Source organism: Cyrtonyx montezumae, unplaced genomic scaffold (genome assembly GCF_038088225.1).
Source record: "Cyrtonyx montezumae isolate F1298 unplaced genomic scaffold, pur_monq_1.0 scaffold_1, whole genome shotgun sequence".
NCBI classification, from domain to species: domain Eukaryota; kingdom Metazoa; phylum Chordata; class Aves; order Galliformes; family Odontophoridae; genus Cyrtonyx; species Cyrtonyx montezumae.
Window position 1 is genome coordinate 5,730,676 of NW_027071825.1, and position 21,044 is coordinate 5,751,719.

General features: G+C 35.7%; 1 protein-coding gene across 4 annotated transcripts in view; it reads left to right on the plus strand.

Annotated features, from left to right (window-relative positions):
• Positions 1–21,044, plus strand: part of EPS15 (epidermal growth factor receptor pathway substrate 15) — a 41,344-nt gene that overhangs the window by 10,247 nt on the left and 10,053 nt on the right. For all 4 annotated transcript variants that reach the window (XM_065738758.1, XM_065738764.1, XM_065738774.1 and 1 more), the window contains exons 7-18: positions 254–379; positions 832–891; positions 1,190–1,390; positions 2,888–3,033; positions 3,886–4,045; positions 7,486–7,571; positions 12,574–12,646; positions 16,769–16,930; positions 17,500–17,697; positions 18,861–19,058; positions 19,546–19,623; positions 19,856–19,946. In XM_065738758.1, coding sequence (XP_065594830.1) covers positions 254–379; positions 832–891; positions 1,190–1,390; positions 2,888–3,033; positions 3,886–4,045; positions 7,486–7,571; positions 12,574–12,646; positions 16,769–16,930; positions 17,500–17,697; positions 18,861–19,058; positions 19,546–19,623; positions 19,856–19,946 — 1,579 coding nt within the window. The remainder of the gene's footprint in view (positions 1–253; positions 380–831; positions 892–1,189; positions 1,391–2,887; positions 3,034–3,885; positions 4,046–7,485; positions 7,572–12,573; positions 12,647–16,768; positions 16,931–17,499; positions 17,698–18,860; positions 19,059–19,545; positions 19,624–19,855; positions 19,947–21,044) is intronic.

Below are 21,044 nucleotides of genomic sequence, written 5' to 3' on the forward strand. Positions count from 1 at the left end.
ATTGAGAATAGTTACTCGAAGGCATGAAAATAAATGAGGACTAAATCTCAATGGATTTGTTATGAGTATCTGACTTAACAAAATAAAATAAAGGAGGGGTGGAAATGTAATTTCTGTGTATCAGGAATATCCATGTATACCTTGCTCACTGCAGCTTTGACAAAAGTAAGTCAGTATTTTTGAAATACATAATGCTTTGTAGACTGCAAGTGTGACTGTTTCTGTGAGTAATATTTTTCTTCTGTTCCTGCAGCCCGAAGACAAGGCCAAGTATGATGCTATTTTTGACAGCCTAAATCCTATTAATGGTCTACTGTCAGGAGATAAAGTGAAACCTGTACTCCTGAACTCAAAACTGCCAGTGGATATCTTAGGACGAGTAAGAATAGCTTTTTATTATTACTTATCAATTAATTGTTAATTCACAGATAACAACTGTGCTACAGTCATTGTTACCTGTTTCTCAAATCCTGTGTTTGTAGTAATATACCTAATCACTGAATATTGTCATATGGAATGACCACACGTGTAATTGTTAAACTGTAATTTTTTTTCTTTGATATTTTGACAGATTACCTCTTATTATAATGAATTAGTTTTGTGTTTGCTTTAACACTTCGTTCAGGACAGAATTCCATTAGTGCTCTGATTTCAGACTCTTCCTTTGCATGGTCTGCATGAATGTATATCACTAAGTGAAAACTGCTGTTAGATTAGTAGGACTTTAGATACAGTGGAAGGAGACTGTCTCACATTTGTTTTTTTAATGATATAAAAAGGTGAACACTGCAGTTTAGGCAAATATCCCTATATTGTTCCTTTTATTGGCAGGTGTGGGAATTGAGTGATATTGACCGAGATGGAATGTTGGATCGCGATGAATTTGCAGTTGTAAGTATCCTGTATGTCTCAGAATTTTGAAAGTTGAACGACAGAGGCTTAAAATAAATGAATTGTATGTTAGATTCTAACTGTGCAGTCTTATATTTATTGCCTTTAGTCAAAAGGCTTTAATCAGATTTTACTACTAAATTAACATCAGTTTATTGCATGTATCATTACACAACAGTAACTTTCCCTCTGGCCTAAATGAAATATGAAAAGATGCTGCAAAGATATTTCTTAACTAATTCTTTATCCTCCTCCTCTTCTCATTCATGTGTTTCTTTGTGTGTGTGTGTGTGTTCAGGCCATGTTCTTGGTGTACTGCGCATTGGAGAAAGAACCAGTGCCAATGTCCTTGCCTGCAGCTTTGGTGCCATTATCCAAGAGAAAACCTATTAGTGTTCCAGGAGCAATGCCATTAATTCCTTCTTCAGCATCTTCCAAAGATTCTCATCAGTCCTTGCCACCCGTAGGCATTTTAGCTGCCAAAACACCATTAACACAGGTATAATTCTGAAGGAAATTGGGGTGAAAGGATTTGTTCTTAATGTTGTGCTTTGGGTTCTGCCTATATGAAGTGTCCTGATGGACATTTTTAATTTCATCCTCCTTGTCCTATTGATAAAATCAAGGAGGCTGATGGTAATAACAGATTAAGAGAAAAGATAATACAAAATCTCTTCAGATGTCTTAAAATATAAACAGTTGGATAAAAGTATATTATTTAGTGAAGGTTTTGAAGATATTTTAAAAATAAATTGTTTCAAAGCATCTAGCTCAACCTGAAGACTAAGAGCACCAAGAAAACAGTTTGGTCCAAGTGTGCATAGGCAGAATGTATGTTCTGACTGAATACTGGTTTGAATATGGATAGTTGTGACAGGAGTGTGTATGTACTTACATGTTACGCATGCAAGCAGATTGTAGAAGATGTTAATAAAAAGAGTAGATTAATGCAAGCCATGAAAAATAAGGTGACAAAAGGTCTAGTGTGTCCACTGAAATAAGTGAGATCTGGTGCTTGTTCTGATTGTAGTCACTGAAAAACTTAACTCAAACAGAAAAGGATCTTACTGAAATCTGATTATTCCCAAATTCTAGATTTCAAAACATAATTTACTGGTTATATTTGAAAACGAATGTTGAGAAGGGAATCTGAGATGATGGCCGAAGTGCTTTAAGTGTAAGATGCTGCTTGGGTGCTTGTGTTTGAGTAATGAACAGAAAACAGGCACCTCAGGTCTGATGGTTCCAAGACCATCTGGCAGTTTACTTGACTGACTGGGTAGTGTGCATATTGCAAAGCAGTGCATTCTGGATGAGTGTCTTGGTGTATGTTTTCCTTCATACAGCACCATTTGGGTTTTGTATATTGTGTCTTTATGCACTTAAATTGGTGTCCATAAGCATGCATGTATGCAGAAGCTGAAGCAATTTTCGCTCATCCTCCCACCATCTTCGTGCAGTAAATAGTATGGTATTTAGAAAAATTGAAGTAAGAAATTTGGCTGTAACTCCTATCTTCACCTTGGTAAGAACTTCAAACCTACAATTTAGAATGCCCCAGCTGTTAACTCTGAGCTTGATCAGTTCTTCAGTCCTTCCAGCTAAAGCTCTCCAGCTGTGTAAAGAGGAATGCAGTTGAAGGAGCCAGACTGTGTGAGTACAGTGGTGAGACCAAAACCCCATGCTAGGGGGAGATCTGGCCCCCAGGGAGTACTTCTATTGCATAAGCAAAGTAGAGCAGTATCAGCCAACTGTGGTCATTTCATGATACCAGTGTTCTGGATTCTGGAGTGTTTTACAGATGCCTATATATGTTTATTTTTGATTATAAAAGTGATTCATAAACTAGGCACCTTTATAACTTATAAAATCTGTGCTGAAGTCCGTGAATTATGTAACTCTGAATGTATACGACTGTCTTAAAATGGAGCTGTCTTTATCTTGGTATTGTGGGTTTTGTTTTTCCCTCTACCCCTTCCTCTCCCTTCCCTTCTAGTGGGTTGTATCGCCTGCAGACAAAATTAAGTATGATGAGATCTTTGTGAAAACTGACAAGGACATGGATGGATTTGTGTCAGGTGTGGAAGCCAGAGAACTATTCTTGAAGACAGGACTGCCTTCTGCTCTGCTTGCACATATCTGGTAGGGATTATTTTTCCACAACAGCTGTTTAGGCAATGGGGTGGTTCTTGCTCTTTCATAGCACTTTTTGTGAAAAGTGCTATGTTGACATTTATGAAAAATGAGAGCTATTTTCAGATACAATAACATGGTGTCTGTATTAGCAGTGATAACTTAATTTGCTTCTACTTTTGGATAGAAATGGGGAAAATAGGTTAATGCCATGTGCTATTTCCTAGCTAGAGGAGATACGGAGTTTGAAGAGATGGCTACAAACAAATCCTGCATTTAGCTAAATGCCTCTGTTTAAAGCACCATAATGTTGCTGTGTATTTGAACACTGATACTGTCCATTTGAGAATTATCTGTATGAAATTCTTGGCATTCAAGACTCAGGGCCCATCTAATTCTGTGAATCATTTCATTCATTGTAGCTGGTATATTATAGCCTGTAGTGACACCTACTGTATAGTGGTATTTTTCCTAATTTTTCCCCACTGTAAGCTATTGCATGGCACTCTGATAGCAAAAACACGGTCTTTTTTCACAGTATGGTTAATATAATTTAAGAAATCTAGGAAAATGAAATAAACCGGTGTTGGCTGTGATAAGTTCTTTAAGTTCCAACTCGTAGGCCTAGTTCTGCATTTTACCAGATTAATAATTATTCTAATAGAGCCATGAAACTTTGCACAAAAGGAGAAAGTGGTTGTGAATGTTTCTGTATTTATTACTGAGGTTCATTTGTGTATTGCATTATTTTTAATAGAGGAGATATACAGTAGCAATTTTCACAGTTCTAAGTGAAAGAGTATAACATGAAGAGGTGAACTTGTGGAAATGAAGATTTATTTAATGTGCATCTCTGTACAGGGCTCTGTGTGACACAAAGGACTGTGGAAAGCTTTCCAAGGAACAGTTTGCTTTGGCTTTCTACTTAATTAATCAGAAATTAACAAAGGGCATTGATCCACCTCAAGTTCTGACTCCAGAAATGATTCCACCTTCAGACAGGAGTGTCACATTACAGAAGGTAAGGATGGGTTTTTCATGCTTGGTATAAATTTCAAAGGCTGCACAGGAGGCACTTCAAGTACTGGGAAACCTTAAGTTTATCATAATGACAGGAAGAAAACAAGTATTAATTACAAGGAAGTGACAAAACACTGCTCCATTCATGTTTTGAAATGAAGATGTCATTTATTACACCTGCCAACCAAGCAGAGAGATCTTATGTTGAGAAAGCATTATTTTGTATCTCAAAAGAACGATCTTTTTCCTGCCTAAAGAAATCTTAGTTTGCATCTGAAGTAACACGCACAAGTTCTATGTTTTTGTCCTAATGTGTTTTTTCAATTCTTTTACATTTCTTCTTTTCAGTAACTCTCAAAATGTGAGCTAAATAAAGTGTACATACCTAAAGTTTAAAAAGTAAATATTCACCATTTTATTCTTCTCAGATAGTTTAAATGTCTTGACAGCTGTTGATTGCCATCTGTCTTAATCCAGCAGTAGACTATACCTCAGCAGTTTAAGTCTAAGTTTAAGGCAGAAGTCATAGCAAATTCTTACTTGTTTTACACATCATAGAGTCTTATGTTGGTTAACTTTTCTTGGTTGTGCAAAACATTGACCCGAATCTATGCTTTCTTGAACGGAATGAAAAATCAGCAACTGAAAAATTAGAAACTCAAAATTTGGCACTACTTTTGAGTTTCTTTAACTGGAATCTTATTTCTTTTTTACATTCTGTTTTTAAAAAGTAATTGCTTTATTTGCAACTCTACTAATCTTTTTTGTATGTTTGCTTTCCTTTCTATGTCTCTTTTCTAGTTTGGACTGTTTTTTCCATTCTGCACCACTCTGCTTTTCATCCTTATTATTCTGTCAGTTTGTTAACTCTGCTTTCTCAAGGTTAGAGAATCTTTGCTTTTCTAATATTTACTGTCTGTTGGTTTGATAATGAGCATCCTTCTAAAACTCTTAAAACAGTGCAGCACTTTTCTGAAGCATCACAACTTTGTTGCAGTCTCAAATTATTACTGGTTTCCAGTGTTATTTATCTGGAAGAATCTCAAGGTGCTTTGCAAATCTGAACTAACACAATGTGTGTAATTCACTCTTGCATAGAAAATGGTTTCATGGCTGTTACATGTTGGCTACATGTATTGCTTAAGTTTATAAAAGGAAGTGTTTTTTATTACCTGTTGAAATTGTTGGGGAAGTGATGACAGTTGTAGCCCAGTGTGACAGGTGACAGTTTCCATTAGAACTGATATCCATGTTATTATTGACTATGTTTCAGAAAATGTAGTGGTCAGAACACTTCAGATGCAATCACTGTTGGTTATTGCTATTCTGTGTACGTTGTCTTCACAGAACTCTTAAAGGCATCATTTGAATTTTGCAGTGATTTTGCATGGCTAACGTAAAATATAGGAGTAAAAATATTATGAAAGAAGTTGAGATATCTTTTAGTATGCTGTATAAATCCTTACCCAGAACTCATTTTACCAGATGAGCTAAAGGCTTAGCTCATTTTGGGATTTTCCAAAAGAGTTGCTGTCTTCGTAGTGGATATGGAAGAACTTTATTACTCAAGAACTGCACAAAAGGATATGTAATAGTGGTAGGCAGAAGTAGGCCTTTTTTTTTTTTGTATTTCTTGAAGTGATGTGGCTTAATTAATAAAAATGGGTAGGCTTCCTCTTCTGGTTTACCAGTACAAATGTAGTAGCAGAAATATCAGTAACCATAACACTAATGTGTTATGTTTTTGAAGTATAGAATGTTAACGTGCAGCCCTTTTGTGGTAGGTGTTCAGAAATTATGTGCATGTATATAAAGTTTGGTGTCCTTGCAGAATTTCATCACCACAGTAGAATAACTTCATTTCTATTCTGAGATTTGAATGCAGATCCCATAAATGGGAAAGAGCAGCAGCTGTCTAGTGTTCGTTGCTATATTCCTTTACCTAAAGCTTTCTGTAGTCACAAAACGAGCTCTTACATTACCTGCTGTAAAACTTACACTTGCATTCAAGTTCCGTTATGGAGGTGTGTCTAGAATAAACTTTTATTAATATTTTGCGTTTAAAAAACTTGAAGTGTTGCTTGCATGCATGTTGTTTTGTGTATTATGTGGCAGCAAATAATTCCAACTTCTGTCTCCTGTAAACTTGTGTAATAAAGCTAAAAATGGCCCTTGTGGACTGTGTCCCTCCCCCAAGTTCTCCCAAAGAATTGGAAAAACAATGGTGCTACATTTTGTTCAAATTTGATGCTAGAGTTACCATTAGAAAAGAAAGTCCAGAAAAGATTTGTGCTTGTGGTGAGTACCACCATATTTAGAAAGAAGGAAGGATTTCCTCGTTAGAACACTGTGAGCAACTTGGCAAAACTAAGTAATTCTTGAAAATAGGATTGAACTTCATAGCTATTTTTCCAGTCAGAGAAAGTGTACACTAACCAGTCTAAGAAGAGCTACATGGGTTTTTTTTAATTCTGTCTTTGTGTCATTTGCTCTAAGAAGAATATGCGTGAATAATCAGTAATTGTGCTGAATAATAATTTCTGCCACTGCATGCTCAGATGTACTGGTTAGGTTTTTGATTGACTAAAGATTTCTTACTTTTTTCCCCCATTCATCTTCAGAGAATGATAAATCTTTTTTTGCAGAATTTAAAGTTTATGTTATTTTTGAGATATCACCAGCTGAGTGTTTACTCTTGCCCTCCAAACTTATGTTTTTTGTCCCAGATAACTTATCCCAGAAGCTCGAAGGAATATATGTATTATGAAATGTAGTTACTGTGTCTGTGACTTCCTAAATACACGTGTGTTTTATTCAGGCATAACAGGACAATTACAGTATTGGTTAATTTGTGTCCTTAAAACTTGTTCCCTAGTTGTTTGTGTAAATCCAGAAACGTATACATAATTTGTGTTATAGTAGTTGCCTTATCATGAAGTTCTAAGGAAGTAAGAACTCAAGGGCATAAATTAGCTATGATTATATATTATCAAAGTTTCAGTCTGTACTCTGGGGATTTGTGTTAACCTACAAGATACGACCTAAAGCATTGCAAACAAAATGTTCTTACTTTGCTTCTGGAAGATCAGCAAAGTGAGGAAATATGTACATCAGTAGCAAATAAACCAAACCAGTTTTAAATGAGAGATAGGAAACCTGCATTAACCATAAAATAAATTTAATTTTAGAACTAGACTCTTGTGTGGGTAGGTGTGCTTTTGTGGAAAACAAGCCATCAAGAATTTACAGGAGACAAACACGTTTTACATTACTGGATTCATTGGGTGTACGGTGTATTCTGTCCATGTAGCAGCTGGACTTTTCTTGTTTGTTTGTTTTTAAGATGGAAGATTTGTAATGCTACAAACAGTTGTTACTTTTGTTTAATTGGTAAAGTGGTGGTAGATGTCAGACTGCATAAACAAACTTTTTTTCTTTCAGAGTGCTCAAGGACTGAATTCGGTAGCAGATTTTTCTGCCATTAAAGAGCTTGATACATTAAACAATGAAATAGTAGACCTACAGAGGTAGGTAAAGGAAAAATGTTTGGTTGTTTCACTTGCTCTTAGCTTTTTCTTTTCCTTAAAAACAAACAAAAAACGAATGCATTAGAAAAAATCAGAAGGTAATATAGTCTGTTATCAATGGTAAAGAGATTGATAAATTTATTGCGGTGATGTTTGACCCTTCTATTCTTTGTTGACTCAGATGACTGCATTTGGTAACAACAAGACTGAAAATTCTGTCTGTGTTCACTTCTGGGCATGTTTTGGAGAGCTGCATCTCCTAGCATCCAGGGATCTAAATATTCTCTTTTGTTCATCTTTATTGCTAGATGAGAATACATGAGATCTTTAGGGAACTAGAACACGTTAGTATATGATGCCTTTGATTTGTAGAGTGAATTTTAGGGATACTTCCTAGTGAGGCTGGGAATTGAGTCAGGAAGGCTCAAGAAGGATATAGGGTAGAGAGTCAGAAGATGGCAGTTTTATATAAGGACTTACATAAATCAGCTAGAATTTTTGTGGTGGTAAAAATAGACAACCTTGCCTTCTGTCTTGTGAAATTAACTTTTGCACTGTAGAAATTGTTTAAATTAGAGGTAGATAGATGCTTGCTTTCCAAAAATTGTTTCTGTGCTAATGATGATGATTTCAAGTCTCTGAGAAAAGCAAGTTCATATATACTGTATAATCTCTGTCATACTCTCAGGGCACAGCAGATATTCTTCTTCAGTGATTTTTGAGGCAACTGTAAATGCACTGTCAGTTCATTCTATGATAAACAGTCAGTTAAGGTGCATTGTCATGATGACAAAATGTCTTATGTCACTTGTAGGAATGTTCTAATTTGTCAGTACGTCAAAGCATAGCCCATTTCCTAAACAAATGAATATTTTCCTACTTGAACTGCTTGTTACTCCCACTAACTCCTCACTTGTCCCTTCCCTGGCTTCTTCTATTCTTTCTTAAGTTGTATTAATACCAATTTTGGACTTTTGGACCAATTTATTAATGAGAAATTTGATTTGCAACTTTATGTATTTGTTTTTAGAAGGAAATAAATTAAGAGTGTGAATTTTTAGATAAAAGTGTTGTTTTTTTTTTTTAATTTTTATTTTTTACCAAGTGTGCTTGCAGCCTAACATTCAAGGCATTTTGGTGTGTTCTGCTTTTTCTTTTTGCTGTGATGTATGAAGGAGCCCCATGGCCTTTGGGAAGTTGTTGCTTCCACTTCTTCAGTGGGAGATTATTTATTTGGGGCAATTATAATAATGTTTTCAATTTTAGAAAGTAGAAAGTTACTTTGTGATTTATAGGCCCAGAATAGAATTGCATTTCTAATAGATTAATTTTGATTACTTAGCAATCATTTAGCTACTGTAAAAGAGTTATTTTGCTATCAGAAATGTTGCTCTCCGGTACCTCACCTGAAGTAGAGGTGGCAGTACTGGGCAACAGATTGGTCTTTGTGGTAAGTTAAGGACATTTTTCATCTGTTGGGAACTCTGCATTTCAGATATAACTGGTTAAGTATGCTTTTAGTCTTAATAGTTAACATATTAAAATGTCATCCAAACAATTGTTCATTATTAAACAAGTCAAATTGTTTAATGATTAGACTGGATATGCAATAATTCTAATCCACAAGTTGTGGTGTATCAATGAGAACTGCATTGCTGAGAACCATTAGTAGAAATTGGATCTGTTTTTCAAATACCCATTTTGAAATAAACAAAGTAACCAACCAAAGGAACTCCCTCAAATAATGAAAAGAATGACAGTGTTGTGAAAATGCAGTTTGTTGAAAAGACTGAGTAATGAATGCAGAAGCAGTGTGTTTGTGTAGGAAAATGTCTGGTAACCAAGGGCATTTTATTCTAATTTGATGCAAATGTAAGATGAGAAAATGGAGCTTGAGGATCAGATGAGAAATAAAAAGCACAACGCCTATTAGTAGGGATAACTCCCCTCTGGTAGGGCAAATGACTTGCCTAGGGATGTTATGGAGTCTGCATCATTTTGAGCCTGGCAGCAGTACTGCTTTCTTCAGAAGACTTGTGAATTCTATTTCCGTTGCACTGTATTTTTGGGAAGTTATTTCTGTATCTTTTTTGATCAGCATAGTGGGATGTCAGACCAGATGTTCTTAATACTCTTCTTTGAGCCATAGAGCCTTTTTCTTCACCCGGCAAACCGTGCTTTCTTTTTGTGCATTAAAGCTAGCTGAGGGCCAGGACCAGGTCTACAAGTGGCCATGTATCACTTTTTGTGGAAAAAGAACTGATCTGTTGATAATTTTTCATTTTTAAATTGTGTTGTTCTAATTGTTAGCATTCAGGAAGCGAGGCCAGGATTGTTTCATAGATGGCTTAAATGTTGCTACTGACACGGGCCCACTCAGCCCTCAGCTGTTGCAAACATTTCCAGTGTGCTGGTTCCCATTCTTAAATAATACTCCATTCACTAGTTGCAAAGCTTCTGGATTTACTGATGTTATTTGTTTGTACATCTTGAAGTATGTATGTTGGGTTGTTCTTCTGTTGATAGTTTGTTTTCAATGAAATTTTTTCATTTATTTAAATAAGAGACCTCCTGACCTGGCTGCTATTAAGCCACCTATGGAAATTGCATTGCTCTCCTAAAGGGGTTTTGAGTTGGCTACACATGTGTGTTTTTGTGTTTACAAGTGCTGTGCTATGGGACTATATGATCTGAGAAATCTGTCATATCCAGTAGTACAGTTTGGTTACTTGTTGGTTCTTTCAGTTTTTAAACATTCCTGCAGGGGTATACCAGATTGACCTTAAAAGAAGTGGAGGCCTTCAGAAGAATTAGTAAATTAAGTAGGTCTGTGTTATCTTTATTTGAAACAAAGGCACATTACTCAGGGTGGGGAGCAGGGAGGGTTGTTGCATTGTTTAGCCTATACACACTTAGCTTGTTTTCCTTTGTCTGAGGCTACTGCCTAAGCTTTTCTTGTTCTGCTCGACAATAATTCTTTCACTTGATTTTTTTCCATTCATTGTGTTGTGATCTGAGCAGTGTAAGCTGGCTGTGTGTGGGTATTGTGGCCTGTTGCTTGCTTAGTGTAGTCCAGATTGCAAGATTTTGGTACCAGACCTCTGGTGAAATAAAAGGGAAGTGGCTTTCTTTTCTGATGATCTCTTCAGGCCTATCAGTGACAATAATTTGGGAAGGTTATATATAAGGGCATATGTACCTGCTTGCATTTTATTTCCTGCTCAGTTTTTCATACCCAAGCTAGAAAAATAACAAAACAGCTATTTGTTTATCTAGTCAATTATTCTGTCTTTTATCATCAATTAGAATAACATTCCTGAATGCTTATGTTTGATAAGTGTCTGAGGGCTCAATGGTATTTTTCAACTTGCCTTCAGTTGAGAGCCGTGAAAGTGTTTTGAGATTGAGACCATTTATTTATGGAAAATTATTATAGACAAAAGTCAACAGGACTTGTTTCAATTCCGTATTGTGATGCTTTAAATATCTTAAGTACAGCTGTGCAACAAATACTAGTTCACTGAGCTAGAAAAATGTACTAGTTTTGAAGGAAACAGTACGTTTGTGTAGAATTTCCATAATAGTTTTTTTTCTGATGAATAGGAAGTTTCATGGAAGGTTCACACGTAAGAAAATAGCTAGGTTTGTTCCTAAGGGTTCCTCCTTCCACATCTTTCTATTTTCCTCCATGTAAAGCTCTCCTTTAAGCACTTTCAGCAAGTTAATCAGATACTGAGGTAAACAATAATTGAACATGATATACAGTGATAATTTTTCTGACAGAATGTTCACAAGACCTGTGATGTCTGATTATTTTCATCTTCCACTATATGTGGTTTAGCAGTAAACAAGCATTGTTCTGTCTCCACACACTGCTGAAAAGAGCCTGCTTAGGCTGAATAAAGACAACTTTCTTAGGAGAAATGCCCCTTTTTACTTTGGAGACTGAAGTTCATATTAGAGAGGAGCAAACAATAATATTAATAGTTTGGGATTGATTACCTGTTCTGCTGCTATTAAAATGTGGTTAGCTTAATTTTAATGTGTACTAGTAATACCATTTGATAGCTTTTCCCTAAGGTAATTCATTTAGAACTGTTAGAATTTGAGCATTGATGATGCACGAATCTTTAATGTACATAGTCATTTTAATGGAAGTCTTTATAAACTTGAATATTTGTATATAAAAGCTATTATTAAAATTGCAAAGCCTGCCCTTCCGCTTTTCTGCATCTGTTAAAGGAGAAAAGATTACATATGCTGTCTAGGGATAAGTTCTTTTTTTAAATGAACACTTTTGTGTTGTGTGGCTTTTTCCTTTCTTAAAGCTGTTGTTATCTCAAGCAGCCAAGAATTTACTGATGGTAATTCCTCTGTCATCAGTAGTCGCTTCTAAGCTCACATAGATGTCTGTAGGGACAGACTTGATATGACGCAGCAAATAACTATATATGGAGTCTGTTAAGCATATACTGATTAGAGCAAGCTACCTTTTCTTCTTGTGACTGATCTTACCAACAAATATATCTAAAATATGATAGTCAAGGTTAATAATCTGCTAGGTTGGCCTCCTGAAAATGCTTTCAGCTGCTGTTAGCATAGGAATTACTGTATTTGCAGGGGTTAACAGATGGAATCTGATGCAATCCCTCCCACTTTTCCCAGCAGTTTTCATTAGACAAGCGCTCCATAGCAACAGTGAGATCACTGAAGACAGTATTTCATTGATTTTTCCCTCCCGCCCCCTTCCATTTTTGATCCATTCTTATCACTAAAGTGCAGTTGGGTGAAAAGGCTTCTTTTTTTCTTTTTTTTTTTAATGCGGAAGGCTTATGTGGGCTTCTGTCTTGTGAATTATTTGGAAAGCAGAAATCCCTTAGATCTTTTGTGTTTAATGTTTCACTATGTATTTGAAGAGAGATACAGGTTTAGGAGGCTGGATAACTGTACCTGCTGTAGCTGATGTTCTTAAGTATTCTTGCATTGTTTGCTGGTCTTCTAGGGAAAAGAATAATGTAGAGCAAGACCTGAAGGAGAAAGAAGATACCATCAAACAGAGGACGAGTGAGGTCCAGGTAAATAAGACACAGAATTATTGTTCTGATATCTGATATTGCACCATGTGATGCTTTAATGGATTACTGGATCTTTAGATCACGTCACTTACTGAGTGGTGGCTAAGAAAAAGAATGTACATTGAAATATATTTGGTATATGAATGTGGATTAGTAGGGTTTTGCATCTTTATATAAATGTCTGAGCTCTTTGGATATGTAATCTGCATTGAGTTTTAAATGAAAAATATTCAAAGTAATAGATTTTCTTTTAAGCTGGGCTATCTGATATCTACTAAAAACTGAACAAGGCACTGTAGTGTCACAAACTAGTAAACTTAAAGAGGCTGAATTAAAAGGACTTTTATATGAGGCTGTTTCTAAAAAGTCTCAGTAATTAACCAGCTTAAGATGAATGTTGCCTAAAATAAGTGAATTCTAAAGTAATTTATCTGATTTTTATTTAAAAGAATGTCATTGAACTTGGCATAATTTGAATAGAAAATCTGAATTTTGCAAGTGCCTTATGAATTTAAAATTACATAGTCAGTGTCAGTGTTTAGGGTGTTAACAGTATAACCCTGAATTACATTCTGCCAAGCATATTTAATTTAAACTGTATGGTGCAGAAGCAGCTGGCATTGCAACATTAAGAAAAAAACTTCAGTATTATATCTGATCATTTACATTTCTTTCTGCATTTGTTTCTGGAATCTTTACTAGTTCAAATACACTATTTTATTAAGAGCAAATAGGATACACTTTTGCATTTTACTTGGTTTTGGGGGTTGGAAGGCTGGGAAAGAAAAGCCAGTGTTGCAAGCACTGTGAGTCTTGTGCTCAGCTATTTAATATCCTTAAAGCCTGGATGATGATTAATAGTCTGACCTTTCAGAAGATAATCAGATGCTGGTCTGTTGGTCACAATGGCAGCCAGATTCAGCAGCTACTGGAATGTGGACAGAAGTTGACCATTCCTGCAGTTCTGTCTGTGTATGCCATCCTCATTCTCCTCTTCATCATGACCTTTTTTCACTGTCCAGAATTCTTATAGATGTTTCTATTTGAGCACACGTGGTGATTTTGTTAGTTTGTTCTGAAACTTACGTGCTCGTATGAGGGTTGAGTTCTCTGCTGGCTTTGTATAAGAGGTGTATAAAGATAAATGAAACACCTGTCATGAGTATTGTGAGGCCTAAAATGCCAGTGTTAGTGTGATCTTGTGAACATTTTATAGTCTTTGATAGTCAACAGCATCAAAGAATCAATGAAATCATTTTGTCCAGAGCAGTTGTGTTCAAAAACAACAGTCTTAAATTTTTAACCTCTTAGTGATCACATAGGTATTTGTATCCTGCTAAATATAAGGAGTTCTCAGTCTGCAAAGAAGGAACGGTCTTACTGGCATGTCAGAGAAATGGGAAGCCATTGGGATCAAATGGAATATAACTCCTGCATTCATTTGAGTTAATGGCTCTCTGTCTCTGGTCTCCCTTGTTCTTGACATTGGAGGACATGCATTTTTATGAAACTTTCTAGAACTTCATAGAATAGTGATGACAGACAAAGAATATTTCTGCATCATGTTTGTTTTTTCTGATGTTCTTATTCTAATGGTGATATTTCTAAAGATGGTATGTACACACTGCTTTGTAACCTGCCACTTCTGATAAGCTAATCTAGTGGTATCTCATGGAAGGGTTCATGATACCAGGATTATATCCACTAACATAAATTATAATCTCACAAAGGCTTGTGATGGGTTGAACAGATATATATGGAGGAAGGGATAAAAAGGCAAATACATTATTTTATAGGGAAAAATAGCTATACAAGGAGAGGCTGAGAGGCAGAGACAGAAAAAGTGTTGTAAAGAAAACATAAACATTAAAATATTGCTGATAGCATTTTAATAACAAACTGATATGATTAAAGATTTTTTTTTCAAAGTTATTGTATAGCAAGGGTAGAATAGCAAAGATTGAGAAACTAAGGCATCTTTTTAATTTATTCTGTGATGAAGTTTGCATTTTCGTATAAATATCAGGGATAAGAAACTTGGATACAAGATGCTGCTTGGCAAAAGAGAGCTCAGTTTTGCAGAGTTAATGTGTCACTAAAACACTATTTTTTGGCCACACAAGTATCATTTCAAAGCATCCACTTGTTCTCTGATCACCAAGCTGCTCCTCTAGACATGGGTTGGTTGGAGCACAGAGTGCCTCAGCCACTATGCACTGCCCCAAGCTATGGGCTTTTGGCCACATTCCCAAGGCTCAGAGCCTCCATCTAGCACTTCATGTATGTATATGCTTTCATAGTGTACCTATAAAGACTTGGAAATAAATGGTGATTCTCCTGGCCTTCCCAACAATGATTGGGAAAGAATACCTAGAATAAAATTCCATAGAATTCTACTGACATGAAATCAAAAGGTCTGTTTCCAGTTTTAAGTGGAATATTGAAACTTTGTGAAGAGATTTTTAGAACAAATGCGTGGAACTCCTGAAAAAAAAAAAAAAAAGAAAAAAACCCATCATTTATGTTCACATCTATGAAGGAAAGAAAATCTATTTTGGAGATGTCAAGTACAGTCAGATCTTCACAGTGCTTCTCTACTGCTGTGGCTAGAAGAGACATTGGGATTCAAGAAACACTAGCAAGATTGGAAGTCATCTACATCTACCTTGTGTGTGTGTGACTGAAAGGAACTGTCACTTCCACCCCGCAACCTGGTTGCTTTTGTGTGTCAGATGGTATTTGCTTTTCAAAGTCATGAAAAAAACTGAATGGATTGGGACAGTTTCCCAGTTATCTAAGTGACTAGGTGCTGTCAGAGCTTTTAGCATATATTGAATTATTTTCCATAAATCAGAAGTAAGTAATAAGTCAGATAGTCTGGCTGCTGTAGGTTAGTCATAAAATTTAATTTGTTAATCCTTTTACTGGAGTTGATAACTGGATTTTGATTTTTGTTTTTAAATAAAAGGATCTCTGATATTTTATTAGGTAGTCTTCTGACCACCTTGGGGTTCCCCAGTTGTTTCCAACCCTTTTTGTCCTGATTAACTGGAGGTGTTAACAGATACTGAATCATTCCTCCCCTTTTTTAAAAAATATAATAATAATTTAAAGAAATCACCTAAAAATGACAACAGGATCTTACCTTAGAACAGAACAGCACAGGAATGCATGATCTGATCAGACTTTCATGTCAGCTTGTTTTCTTACTGTCCTTAATTTTCTTTCATCTCTATTCCTTTCTTTCTTGTTGTATCTGATTCTTTGTTCAATTACCTTTTTTTTTTTTAGAGAAGACTGCAGTCCTTTTATAATAATCCTTTTTTGATCTTTCTCTGTTACTTCTTCCTCTTGACTTTGTCAGTTCTTGCTAAATTTTTGTCTTGATTTTTTTTATTTTCCAATGTTATCTCTGCAGTTTGAAGTATAACCATCATTGTTGCTGAGGAATGAACTAATTATCATATGATGCTACTCTCTGCATCTTGTATTTTATTTACAGCTGTTCCTTAAAACAAAATGTGCCGTGTTTTCATATGTGGAACATGCATTTCTTACCAGAGCTGTTACTTGGGAAAAAAGAGTTGGGCTGATTTCAGCAAAAATTGAAGGCAGGGATAATCTTAAAGGAAGTGCATTTGGGCTAATAAGGCACTGCTTTTGTTCTTTACCATGCTACTAAAATGAATTTATATTTTTGGATATGCATTTATGAGGGGAAAAGAACAGAATAAAGAAATTCTGTTATTAAGGAACTCAATAAAATACATTGCTAAAATATAGAAGAGAGAATGTTGCAGCCTAAACAAGGATGACTTCTGGATTCAGAAAGGAAGCCTACCTCTCTCTGATTAAACAGTTCTAATCTCTGATTGGAGGTATGATCGTCAGTATTTCAGTGAGATTTTAGTTTATTTTTAATTAACGAAGAAGCAAATCACGTGATTATTATTCTCTTAAGACTTGAGAACACTTGCTTGTGTGATGTGCAGTAAATGCTAGCTTTTTAAAAGATAATGTGTTGATACTTTGAAATCTGACTGATCATTACCACAATTTATACCATGAAATTTAGTCAGAGGTAGCAGTAAACAAAGGCAAATCAAATCTGCTTTATTACAGGATCTACAAGATGAAGTAAAACGGGAGAGCAGTAATCTGCAAAAGCTGCAAGCTCAGAAACAGGAAGCACAGGAAATCCTTAACGATCTTGATGAGCAGAAGGCCAAGTTGGAAGAGCAACTTAATGATATCAGGCAGAAATGTGCAGAGGAGGCCCACTTGGTAAGGTCTAATGGCTTAAGCTCTTAAGAAGAAATGCTGCATTTTGAATAATGTGTGCTTGCAATGTGTTGTGGTTGTTGGGAAAAGGAGAAAAAAAGTTCAAGAATAAACAGCCTGAGTTTCAGGATTTTGTGACCAACAGAGAACAGGAGATGTCACTGATTTCGCTGACCTCTTTATGTCTCAGTGTGCCAGCAAATGCAGTAAGGTACATTTGCACACAAATGAAGTTGTGTACAAACAAATAACACGTATGTATAATACAATGTTAAGTGTAACTAGAAACACTAATTAGATGGACTGATTTCTTGGGAGTTTAAAAAAAGAAAAATCATATATATATTTTCAAACAAAATTCAGGGGTGTCTTTGGTTTGTATTGGTCAGGAAAACAGTCTGATCTCATTGGGACAAGGAGTAAATTAATCTTCTGTTTGAATATGGTCTGAAATCTCTGCAGTAGCTGGTCATAAATCTTAGTCTTTGTTGGATTTATGTGGAGGTGTGGGGGTATTTTTGGCGTGTTGTTGTTTTCCTAACTTGGTTTTGGAATACTTGTTTATGCTTTAGATTGCCATGTTGAAAGCTGAAATAACAAGTCAGGAGTCAAAGATTTCAGCATATGAGGATGAATTGACCAAAGCTCAAGAGGAGCTGAGTCGTCTGCAGCAAGAAACTGCAGAGCTTGAGCATTGCATAGAGTCTGGGAAGGCACAGCTGGGACCTCTTCAGCAACATCTGCAAGATTCACAGCAAGAAATCAATTCAGTAAGGCACTCTGTGAAAGGGAAAGGAAAAAAGAGGAAAAATAACAATAAGAAAATAATTAAAAAAAAAAAGCAAAAGAGGAAAAAAAAAACTTTAGCTGACAAACTTTGGTGTCGTGTTTCATAAGGAGAAGATGTTTAGTTCTTTCTTTTCACAGTTTGCTATACATTCCATTGCTTGCATAGAATATATATGTACAGTAGTTAGAATTCCTAAAGACTGACTCACACTGCTGTAGGTATTTCATTCTGTTTCTCCCAGTATTGATAATAAGCAGGAACTCATTATAATTCATAAATAATTTGCCTTTATGTAATGAATAACTAATGAGTAATTCTCTTAAATTCCTCATGTCCAGTAGTTATCCAAGTTTTCTTCTTCAGTCACAGCCTGAGCCACAGTCTCACTGTTCTTAAATTGATGTGACATTCGTTTGGAATTACTTATAACATTTACTTTGTGTATTGCTGAAGGAGGAAGGTGAATTTATGAGAGTATTGAGACTAGGTGCTGAGAAGCAGAGATTGGTGCATTGTTTTTTAAGAACAAAACTACTTTGTGCAGTCAGCAATTTATTACTTCAGCGAAGTGTTAGCTTGCATACCTTTTCACTACTCTTCTCTCATTTCTGGCTGAAATAATCATGTGCTTAGGAATCTGCTTAGGAAGATATATTTTGGATTTTTTAGGCTTCAAAAAGGAGGAAGATGCATGGAGGAAGATAACCTGTAATTTTTCTTGTAAGCTGAGAATATCTGATTAAGCAGCCTTTTCCATTTGCAGAGTTTAAGGCAATTGCAAATAAGTAATGTAAGAGGGAGTAAACAAAACAAAAGCACCCAAAAACCCACACCCAGACAAAGCAGAAGGTTTTGCAAGTCTTAGGAGTCTGAGTGGAAACAAAACAAGTCTTTGATACTGCCATTGATTAGCAGTGTATGGTCTGTTTCCTTTGTGCAGAAGGTTCTCAGGTCTTCTACCATGTTATATCTCTTCTGGGTCAGATTTAGACTTTTCTGTCAAACTTTATAGTTTTATTATACTTTATTTTGGAATATAAGAATTTGATACGTACTTTCCATCTTACATTTAAGGAGGGAGAGTTGTATACTAGTTTCCATGTGCTACTGTACTGATAACACATGCATTATTTCTGTTTATAGGTGCAGACAAAACTTCTTGAGCTGAAAGAACTGGAAAGTAACCAATTTAGTTGGCACTCTCAGCCACAGGATGTACTTGTTAATGGAACTGCAGATCATTCCAGTCTTAGCAACAGCAGCAGTGAAACTGCTAACCTTAATGAGAATGCTGAAAGGGAAAGCATAGCTGAAGATGAACAAATAAACAATGTATCCTCAGTGAGTAAAGTGTTTTGCCTCCTTGATCAGTGATGCTGTGCAGCTGTGAAGTTGGAATAAATAAAGAATGTATTAAGATTATTGCATTTTGTTTTTAAACATTTGCAAAGTGAACTCTCAGGATGTTGTTCTGAGGGACTATTCCAAAGATTTCAAAATTGATAATCAGAAAAAGAGGCAGCAGAATTCTTTTTGTGCATTTGTTTTCAAAGCTAAATGTCATAAATTGAAGAATAAAATTAATGTTAAAGAAGTGCAGCTGTTTCCAATTGGTGCAACAGAAATAGAATGAGGAATAGTACAAAAATCTAAAAGCAGTCTTTATAAATGTCTGGTGTTTGAGTCTCAATTTATGGAATGCTTCACTGTGTTCAAAGTATGAACCTCCTGAGGTACCCTTTAGTATACTCTTACTTTGATTCTTAAAATGCTGTAAGTAGTGTAGTGTTCTGTTCACTTACACTGAATTGCTTTTGTCTTTACATAGACAAGAAATAGTCCTGAAACAACAGCAGCTGCTGCAGAAGAAGACAAAGAGACTCCAGCTGCAACTATTACCAGAAAAGTGAGTTTGTTCAAATTTAGGGAAGGAAGAAGGGAATGTAAAAACAAATAAAAAATAAAATAAATAGGGCATGATGTCAGAAACACATTCATCTTATATACCAGGTTTATTTTTACTGAGGAATTCTCTGGCTCTCTGTTGAATCGAAACTCATTTCAGCTTTAAGAAGCTATTAAATGATAATAGGATAAGTGTCTTAAACTTCATACCTTTATTCTGTCGTGTTCTTCAGGAGGATCCATTTGATGCTGAATCTCATCCATTGCCTGATATAGTGTCTGAAACAAGCTTAGAGTTCTTCCAGTCCGACCCTTTTGTTGGCAGTAAGTACTCTCTTCTCTCTAAGTGCAGATTTGCAGAAATGTGTTTTGTATGAACACAGATTAATCTTCTAATCTTTATGGAATAAATGTTAAAGTACTTGAGTGATAGGAGTGTGGTGCCAGTAGCATTACAAAGATATAAATGAGAATTCCAGGGTGTATCTCTTTCCTTTACCTGTGTTTTTTTTCTTCCTGAGTGCCTCATTTTTTCTTTTTCCTTTTTCCTCTGGAGGCCTCATTTTGCTATTAAAGGTGTGGGCATACTTGTGACACACATGGTGTGTCTAAATCTAATTTGCAGTACAGTGCCACAAACAGATCATCTGAGGGTTCAGTGAGCTGTGGTGTGGGGAGTGTGTGGGTGGCTGAGAGTGAATGGCTGTGGCCTACTTATGGCAAGTTTGGCACTCAGAAAAAGGTAATATGGAACTGTACCATCTGTTCATCTTGTGCAAGTGCTATGCTTTATTTTAAGAACTTGCCTCTTAAGAATTCTGTTGCTCCAATTTTTTTCTAATGTTGGAAGGAGGGATCTGTCTGGATGGAGACACTTGGAGTATGAGAAGAGTTAATTTGGATTAACTGTTAAGCAGGTGTATGCAGCTAAATAGGCTAAATTTATTTTGTATCATTTGGCTTCTAAAAGATTGCCAGTGCAGATCTAAACTTTAGTTCATCTTTTTCATTTAAAAGTATTAAAACATCTTCAATGATTTTATGTACATATTGTTTCTTTTCTTGTTTATATTGAAGTAGTCCTGCTTATGGGGTATGACAGCATTCCTTTCAGGTGGGATAGATATTTTGATTAATCAACCTTCTGGATTTTGTGTGCTCAGTTTGTTCAGAGCTATAAGACCTTGTATATGTGGAAGGAGGGAGAATAGTGGTGCATGGTAATTCAGTATAGAAATGAACACTTACTGGCTACTCTCCATGGTGTCTGTGAGAATTAACAAAAGTGGGACTAAGTTTCAGTCAGTAGTTAGCCTGTATTGCTGTGGTGTAAATACTGCACAATGTGGATGTTTACTGAGAATAGCCAACAGAGATGCGTTTTTCAGTTGGCTGTTTTTGTGTGCTTCTTGCTGGTAATAA